Raw genomic sequence first — 9,638 nt, forward strand, 5'->3', positions numbered from 1 at the left:
TGTTGGGAAACTAGGAGTATATAATATTAACAAGTTTCTTAGATTACTAACAGATGTTAACATGATACCTGAGGCTGTTAAAGGAAAGAAAATAAGTCAACTATTCATTTAGAGTGACTATAGGATCGTAATGTAATTAGCAAACAATCAGGATGTATTTACCTAGAGTAGCCTTCCCTTTGCTGTATAAAGCCATGTATCATTGTATGATTGAATATCAAGTCAATTAGGTAAGAAATTATTCATCTGCAAACTCCATTTCCCTTCCAGTTTTTACATGGTACCAGAGCACCGATCTTGGTGCCTCTAGGAACCCAACCACACCTTCCGCTGCAAACAAAACCAGATGGGTGAAAGTGAGACGAAATTCACAGAGGTGTCAATTGACATCTCAGACCCACTCACTTTGCACCACTCGGATAATCCGGGACTCATCTTGGTCTCAAAACCTCTTGACGGACATAATTACGAACAATAGAGCTGTGCCATGCGCATTGGTCTTAGCGCAAAGAATAAGATCGGGTTGATCGATGGATCCATCATAAACCCAAAACCCACAGAGGCAAAATACGCTACTTGGAAGCGATGCAATGACATGATGTTGCTTTGGATAGTGAATTCAGTCCACTCGGACATTGCTGGCAGCATTCTCTGTACCGACACGGCAGCTGGCGTTTGGAATGATCTCAAAGACAGGTTTTCACAAGGTAATGACTCTAGGATTTACCAAATTCGACAAGAAATCGTCAAACACCGAAAGGACAACAGTCTGTTTCTGCCTATTACACCAAGATGAAGGCGCTTTAGGATGAACTAGCCTCCTCCCACGATCCTCTCACTTGCACCTGTGAAGGACTAAAGCAACTTGCTGAACGAGAAGAAAAGGAAAGAGTCATGCAATTCCTTATGGGATTGAACGACTCTTACGCCACCGTTCGTAGATTGATCTTGATGATGAGCCCACTTCCTGACACACGCAAGGTCCATGCCTTGGTCCTTCAGCAAGAGAGACAAGTCGAAGTAGCCTCTCGGCGTGAAAATTTAAGCAACTATCATGCGATGCAGACAAGCCGTTCCACCACCACTCAGGGAACGACGTCCTCAAAGAAACTGCTCAAGTGCAGCTACTGTGACGGAGGACACCTTGTAGATGATTGTTTTTACCTCAATGGCTTTCCAGTGGGCCACAAATTTCATGGCAAGAATGTGAAGCCAAAAGGCAAGAAACCATCAGCTCATAATACACAGACAAGTCCACCTCAGCCGGTCAAAACAATGCCTATCGAGGGACCCACATTCACTACGGAAGAATACAATCAGATCATGGCCATGCTTCGAAAAGGAAACGGTAATACCCAATCGTTCGCCAATGCTACAGGTATAATCACACCAACCTGTAATATTACTCATCATGACTCACATTCAACATTATATTGGATTGTGGATAGTGGAGTGACATATCATATATCAAAATCATTTCCAACACATAATACATCAGACACACAACATGATTTTGTGGGATTACCAGATGGGAGCCAAACTGAAATCAAATCAATTGGATCCGTCAAATTGTCCTCTGATTTGATTCTTGATGGAGTACTTCATGTACCAAAGTTTAGAGTTAATTTGTTATCCGTTAGCAAACTCACTCAAGCATTGGAATGTATCGTGATATTTTTTTTTTCTGATTTTTGTGTTATACAAGACGTGGCTACGAGAAGGATGATTAGCCTGGGCAAGCAATATAATGGGCTATACTACCTCAAGCCAAGCCAAAACCCACACCTATCGCATAGCGTCAACCGTACCTCAAGTTCATGGCACAACCGCTTAGGACATCCATCCATTGCACCTCTCCAAGCCTTATCCAAAACCATCCCAGAAATATTTTTTGATTCCAAGCATGTTTGTGATATTTGTCCCTTAGCGAAACAAACTCGTTTATTTTTTTTCTCCAAGTTCAATAAAATCAATTGCATCTTTCCATTTAATCCATTGTGATATTTGGGGGCCTCACAAAGTTACTTCACATTCTGGGGCACGATATTTTTTAACTATTGTGGACGATTTTTCTTGTGTCACATGGATTCATCTTATGTCTTTTAAGTCTGAGACACAATCTTTATTGAAATCATTCTTCTCTTGGGTCAAAACCCAATTTAATTGTACCATTTAGGCCTTACGTGCTGATAATGGGGCAGAATTCACCTTCATGCGTTCATTTTTAAATGACTGTGGTACTGTTTTTCAACACTCTTGCCCCACACACCCCAACAAAATGGAGTTGTGGAATGCAAACACCGTCACCTCTTGAATGTGGGGCGAGCTCTTCAATTTCAAGCAAATTTTCCTTTAAAATTCTAGGGAGAAAGTCTTCAAACAGCTTGTTACCTTATAAATCGTCTTCCTACGCCCTTGTTTTCGCACACCTCACCCTATGAAAAATTACATGGCACACCACCTCATTACTCTCATATTTGAACTTTTGGGTGTCTCTGCTATGCAACCAATCTCACACCCACTCACAAATTTGATTCCCGGGCACAACGATGTGTTTTTATTGGCTACCCACTTGGTCAAAAAGGCTATCGGGTTTATGACCTCAATACCAAGAAAATTTTCTCATCTCGGGATGTAATTTTTCATGAGCATGTTTTTCCATTCTCCACCTCACCACCAGAAATTCAAACTGATAAGCCCACTTTGCCACTTCCTTATGATAACATCACATCACATTTATCACCTCAATCCCAAACTTCTCACGGCCCACAAACCATTACCCCATCACCCGTTGACCCAATTCATCCCATCAATTCCTCCATCCCACTTACTCTTATCCATACCATTGAAATCACGCCTCATTCTTCTTCATTCCCAGATTCTCCAACCACCAATCCCATACACTCACACAACCAACCCCTACCCTCACAACCTAATGATGCCCTCATCTCTACCACACCAACATCACCGTTCACCCTCCTTAATCCCCAACCCCCACTTCGCCAATCTAGTCGACCCACACGACCTCCCGCTCATTTTAAACATTATCAAGCACACCATACCTCTCTGCTTGCTCCCGGCAATATCTCCCCTGCCACGTCCGGTACGCGGTACCCGTTCCATCGGTATGTCTCTTACTCTAATTTGTCTTCTGCTCATCAACACTTTGTACACAATATTTCCCATTTGGTGGAACCAGTGTCTTATGAGCAGGCCAGTCAAGACCCGCAGTGGATTGAAGCTATGCAGGCTGAAATTCTTGCTCTTGAAGCCAACAACACTTGGACCATGGTTTATCTTCTTCCTGGCCATCACTCCATTGGCTGTAAATGGATGTTCAAAATTAAATATCAAGCTGACAGATCCGTTGAAAGGTACAAAACCCGCCTCATCGCTAAAGGATTCACTCAACGCGAAGGCATTGATTATAAAGAAACTTTTGCCCCCATAGCCAAACTCATCATCGTCCGTTGTTTCTTGATGGTTGCTGCTGTTCGCCATTAGAGCATTTACCAAATGGACGTCCAAAACGCCTTTCTTCATGGGGATCTCCATGAGGAGGTCTACATGCTTCCTCCACCTGGTTATCGTCGACAGGGGGAGCGAGTTGTTTGTCGACTCAACAAGTCCTTGTATGGACTGAAGCAAGCCTCAAGAAGTTGGTTTCACAAGTTCTCATCTGCAATCCAAAACATTGGCTTTCAGCAATCACGGGAAGACTATTCATTATTCACTCAGGTCCGTGGAAATTCATTTACAGTGATACTATTATACGTTGATGATATGATCATCACATGGAACAATGAAGAGGCAATCAGTGACCTTAAAAAATTTCTTAGTAATTGTTTTCGGATTAAAGACCTTGGCCCATTGAAATACTTCCTTGGGGTTGAAGTTGCACGATCGAAGGCGGGGATTTCAATATGCCAACGAAAATATACATTGGACATATTGGAAGAGAATAGTTTACTTGGTGTGAAGCCTGCCAAATTTCCTATGGATCCAGAACTAAAGTTGAATCCAAACGATGGTGACCTTCTCAAGGACCCAACTCGTTATCGCAGGTTGGTTGGGAAATTGATTTACCTTACTATCATAATACCAGAAATCACGTATTCGGTTAATACCCTTAGTCAATTCATGCAGCAACCCATAAAGCCTTATCTCGATGCTGTCCACAGGTTACTTCAATACTTAAAGGCAGCTCCAGGTCAAGGATTACTCTTTCCATCACATGGCCAATTAAATTTGGTCGGCTATTGTGATGCAGATTGGGCTCGTTGTCCAACTACACGACGATTCGTCACAGGTTATTGTGTATTCCTTGGACAAGCACTTGTATCTTGGAAAAGCAAGAAACAGGCAATTGTTTCTAAGTCCTCAGCTGAAGCGGAGTACCAGTCCATGGCAGCTGCTACATGTGAACTCACTTGGCTAAGGTATTTGTTACATGATTTAAGGGTTAATCATCCTGAACCTGCAAAACTATTCTGTGACAACCAAGCGGCCTTGTACATTCCTGCAAATCCAGTATATCATGAACGAACCAAATACATTGAGTTGGATTGTCATATAGTACGTGAAAGAATTCAAAATAGAGAGATCAAAACTGCATATGTGCAAACCGGAGAACAAATTGCCGACATATTCACAAAGCCGACAATGGAAGCCGTCTTTCAAACGCATCTTCACAAGTTGGGTGTTATTGACATCCACACTCCAACTTGAGGGGGAGTGTTAAAGGAAAGAAAATAAGTCAACTATTCATTTAGAGTGATTATAGGATCGTAATGTAATTAGCAAACAATTAGGATGTATTTACCTAGAGTAGCCTTCCATTTGCTGTATAAAGCCATGTATCATTGTATGATTGAATATCAAGTCAATTACGTAAGAAATTATTCTTCTGCAAACTCCATTTCCTTTCCAGTTTTTACAGAGGCAGCCATTGCAGAACAAGAAAAAGGATATCTTCTACTCGTTGAAAGACTTAATGTTCTTAAGGTGATAGAACCCAATAACGCAAAACTTTTCTTTACGAGCGGGGAGTCCTTATATAGATCAACATTCACCAACTTCCCTCTATCATGGAGAGTTGGCTTTTGTCGGTTAACAGCAGTTTCATCAAATAAGTGGGATGTAAGTTATCTCCACAATTGTTTTCCGTATTTCCTTAATAATAGGAAGCAATTTTTTTCCAAGTTTGCAACTTACGTCAGACTGTATTGTTACCAAACACATTTCATCCTTCACTAAATGATAGTTTAGTCCAATTAAGTTTCTAACATTCTCCTACTTGGACATAAACTAATCATTTAATTGAAATGTTATCATAATTACAATATTAACTCCTTAGTGATCACATCCAGTTATACGTAACTTGCTTCCCCACATCTACTAGTATCAGTTCAAATGTCGAACTCTAGAAAACCATGTGCAACTCATTGGCACATGCACTCTAAAATCATTGTCATTTGAATCTAATATGTATGATGTCAAACTTTCAATGACCTTCAACATTCATTTTTCTATTATTCAAGTCAATCAACTTTATGGATCATCTTTGGATAATCACAGTTCCCTTTACTGACTTGAAAATCATATATCACTTTGTGATATATAAGCTATATAACTCAGAATAATCATAAACATTCAGCACATGCATATTTATTACAACAACTCAGTCTTAAACCATCACTTCATAATTGTAATGTCGTACTGACAACCATGTAAATACATATACACATTCATACATGGAATTCATATAAGAGTTTCTTACTCCCACATTTCAGTAGATTCCAGAGATTCGTGCACCAAGTTCATAGCACCAATGTTGGTGTTTCATTTGAGCATGCCTTCCTCCTGAGCACATATGGAAATTAGTTCATCTAGTGACCAGTTTTCCTTCTGTGTGTTGTAAGTGATCTTCAGTTGATCAAAGGATTGAGGTAGAGAAGTTAATGCCATATGAACAACAAAAGCATCATCAACCGGGACCTCCAAGTCCTTCAATTTTGTTGCAGTGTCAACAAGCTTCAGTATGTGCTCCCTTACACCTTTGCCTTCATCAAATTTCAATCTGGTCAGCGTCGTCATCAATCCACCCATCTCAGCTTTCTCGGACTCTTTGAACTTTGCTCCAATTGAATCCAGAAAATCCTTAGCTTTGTCACATGCAGGTATCCCACCTCTCACAGTAACTTTGTCACATGCAGGTATCCCACCACCTTAGCTTTGTCCTTAGCTTTGTCACATGCAGGTATCCCACTCCTTAGGTTTGTATCATGGACAACCAGTAACTTCCATATTAGCTCCGCCACTAATCTTAGCTAGCAAACTCCTTCAAAGGTAGATCTAGATGTAAAGAAAACAAAAGGTTTTATGAAATGATGATTTTGGGACGATGATCAGATTGAGAGATTAAAATGAAAAAAATGTGATTTACATTTATATTCTCATTACCTGAGTATACATATTGTCATTACTTGTTGATATTGATATATGTCACCATTCAAACAATTATATATCTTAGATTCATTTATGATTGCACGTACGTGCAAAACCTAAAATTATATATGTTATATATAGCTTTTCATGGTATCAGTAATCAAGGCTTAATAATATTGTTTGGTATTGTTAATTGCTCATTCATTTGGATAATTAGGTAAACTTTATAGTTGCAAAACCTATTCTCAATAAATTAAGGTCCTAAGATCTAATGTTAACCAATGAGTCATGTCAGGTAGACTAAATTTGTAAATTAAATTTGCAAATTAAATGATGTTTCATCAATAAAAAAAATAAACACTTTAATCAATACTTACGTAATAATCAAACCGTCAACTTTTATGTCATTTAGTTTATAATATTTAGTTTACAAGTTTAATTTCCCTAGCATTATCCTAAACCAATAGATGATGGTAAGTGTTTCGATTCGAATTGGATTTAGGATAAGGAGACACGATCTGAACATAATCCTCGTGTATAATATGCATATCTAAAAATATTATATAGTCCACTAAATAAGTTAGCTACGTAACTTTACTGCTATGTTAAGCCTATTTTCTTGACTAATGCAAATTTAATGGCATCCCTCAAAATAGGACAAAAATATGCAGAAGAAGGTGATGCAAAGAGTGTCTAGCTTTGGAGTAATATCCTCTCTGGATCTCTATGTGCAGAGCTCAAAGACCCCGACATTCGGGTTGTTGAAAAGAGAAAAAGAGAGCTCTGGACCTTTGTATTGTGTGAAATAAATTAATGAAATAAGCTAATGAGAAATGCAAAATTTAAACTAACTAATTCAAATCTCCGTCAAGAAATCCGGAAAGAATCTCAATTTTTGGTTTAGTAAGCTAAAGGAGACTTGGGCGGGTTCAATGGACAAGAATGGGACCCAATTGATAGATTTCGTAGCAAAAATAGTAGAGACAACAATGATTCTGACGTATGACTAGAGAACAAAGAAAGAATAGCAAGTAGGATAGGTTTTTTTCTTCTCTCACAAACGATAGGCCTTTTTCTTTTTTAATTTTTTTTATAGAAATATAACTTAGTTATAATAAAGTTCGGTTGAAAAATGGACCGAATAATTAGTTATCGAACTCAATATATACATTTCTAGCTTTTTAGTTAAAATGATCATTGAGATTTACATAACACATCACTTTGGTTCCAGAGATTTCAAATTAATAGAAGTGGTCCCTAAGATTGTCCACCATCCGTCATTTTGGTTATTTCGTTAAAAATTCCGTTAAGTGTCCCGGAACTTTTGGCCTGAAGTTTAGACAATTTTCAAAACTTCGTAACTCAATCGTTGCTTAATCAAATTCGACCCATAATATATCAAAATGAAGATAGGAAAGTGTAGAATAAGATTATACATATTTGGAAGCCCAATGGTTGTCATAGATGCTCGGAAAATAGCCTCAAAGTTGACTGGTCCGAGGGAAAACTGGAAAACTCTCTGTGAAAACTGGAAAACTGGCCGGAAACTGGGTAAATTTTAAACGTTCATAACTTCTTCAATACTCAACGAAATCAAGTGATTCAAAAACGAAAATCATACTTCTCGACGAGACGAAGAGAATGGTATCTTTTTTTCTTTTTTTATGGCTAACTCGCCATGGTTTGGCCGGAAAACGGATCCAAAGTGGCTGTCTTGGTCTCAAGTTAGCCACTTTCGAGCAGTTTTTCGGCCAAACCACGGCAATTTAGCCATAAAAAATAAAAAAAAAACAAACAGATATCATTCTCTTTGTCTCGTCAAGAAGTATGATTTTCGTTTTTGAATACTTGATTTTGTTGAGTATTGAAGAAGTTATGAATGTTTAAAGTTTGCCTAGTTTCCGGCCAGTTTTCCAGTTTTCCCTTTGACCAGTCAACTTTGAGGCTATTTTCCAGCCATCTCCGGCAACCACTGGGCTTCCAAATAGGTATAATCTTATTCTACACTTTCCTATCTTCATTTTGATATATTATGGGTCGAATTTGGTTAAGAAACGATTGAGTTACGAAGCTTTGAAAATTGCCCAAACTTCCAGCCAAGAGCTCTGGGACACTTAACAGAATTTTTAACGGAATGACCAAAATGATGAATGGTGGACAATCTCAGGACCACTTCTATTGATCTCAGGGACCAAAGTGATGTGTCATGCAAATCTCAGTGACCATTTAAGGTAAAATGCCTACATGTTTTTTGCACTTTCATATGAGTCGAATTTACCTTCAATTAAGTGGACAATAGAATTTTGTATTTGATAACTGGACCAGGTGCAACGTTTTATTATTCTCATAGAAACATTCCTTGTATTTCGATGGTTGCATTTGATCAACATGCATTTCAACCCAGTTATACAGAGAAACTTTTTCGCAATTACTAAATATGAGAATTGTTATTAGCACTTCAAAAATCTCATTCTACATTTTTTATAAGTGTATTTTTCTTTCTAATTATAGAAAGTTCAGAACGCCCAATAAGATTTTTTTAGTGTTAATAACAATTCTCATAAATATTTGTCACGTAATTAAAAAACGAACCACCCGTTTAATAAACATTTGCTACGTAATAACTTGGTGACAATAAAGAATTCCCTGCATCAGCATCTGCATGGAAGTTTTAAGTGGAGAAAACTAATACTAAATTAAAGATTAGTTGATGGAAAGATTAAATTATAAAAAATAGATAACCGTACAGAGTGGGAAGATATTTTTAGTTGTGACGGGAACACAGATGGTACATCACGTGTTTTTATACAAGTAGTGAAAAGTTTTAATTTTTAAGTTATTAAACTTTTAACATATATAACTCATTATTTATATAGAGATACGTGACGTACCATCTCGTATGATGATCATATTGAAAAATCTCTGCAGAATGAGGCTGAAGATCCTGTCGACCGACCAATAGTAGATTGGTCAATTATTAGGTGGAGTTTTATATAGCAAAGAGAATATTTTTGACTTGTTTGCTATATACGTATGCCGCGCGCCGCATTCACCGTTGGAAGTGTCGCGCATGCGATTATTAAGAGTCTGACTATGGTGTGATCTTGCAGCAGACTTATATATATTTATCCATTTTTTATTTCTTAGTTGAAGAGAAAGTAGTGCACATAATCTATGACTATTGGTTGTAT

At 38.0% G+C, this 9,638-nt stretch overlaps 1 protein-coding gene across 1 annotated transcript; it reads left to right on the forward strand.

Annotated features, from left to right (window-relative positions):
- The first annotated feature begins 487 nt into the window (after positions 1-487).
- On the forward strand, positions 488-1,456 carry LOC125478990. Its single transcript, XM_048587937.1, has 3 exons — positions 488-707; positions 854-1,378; positions 1,449-1,456. Exons 1-3 carry the CDS (start codon positions 488-490, stop codon positions 1,454-1,456), a joined length of 753 nt encoding a protein of 250 aa, XP_048443894.1.
- Positions 1,457-9,638: the final 8,182 nt, after the last annotated feature.

The sequence above is a fragment of a genome, unplaced genomic scaffold, assembly GCF_019419815.1.
Source record: "Pyrus x bretschneideri cultivar Hongxiangsu unplaced genomic scaffold, Pyrus_bretschneideri_v1 Contig27, whole genome shotgun sequence".
NCBI classification, from domain to species: domain Eukaryota; kingdom Viridiplantae; phylum Streptophyta; class Magnoliopsida; order Rosales; family Rosaceae; genus Pyrus; species Pyrus x bretschneideri.

Bases quoted from the DNA above. Each gene is read 5' to 3' on its own strand.
- LOC125478990 (XM_048587937.1), top strand. From the start codon at position 488: ATGCGCATTGGTCTTAGCGCAAAGAATAAGATCGGGTTGATCGATGGA. The intron at 708-853 runs GTAATGACTCTA...GCACCTGTGAAG, and splicing joins CAAAGACAGGTTTTCACAAG to GACTAAAGCAACTTGCTGAA.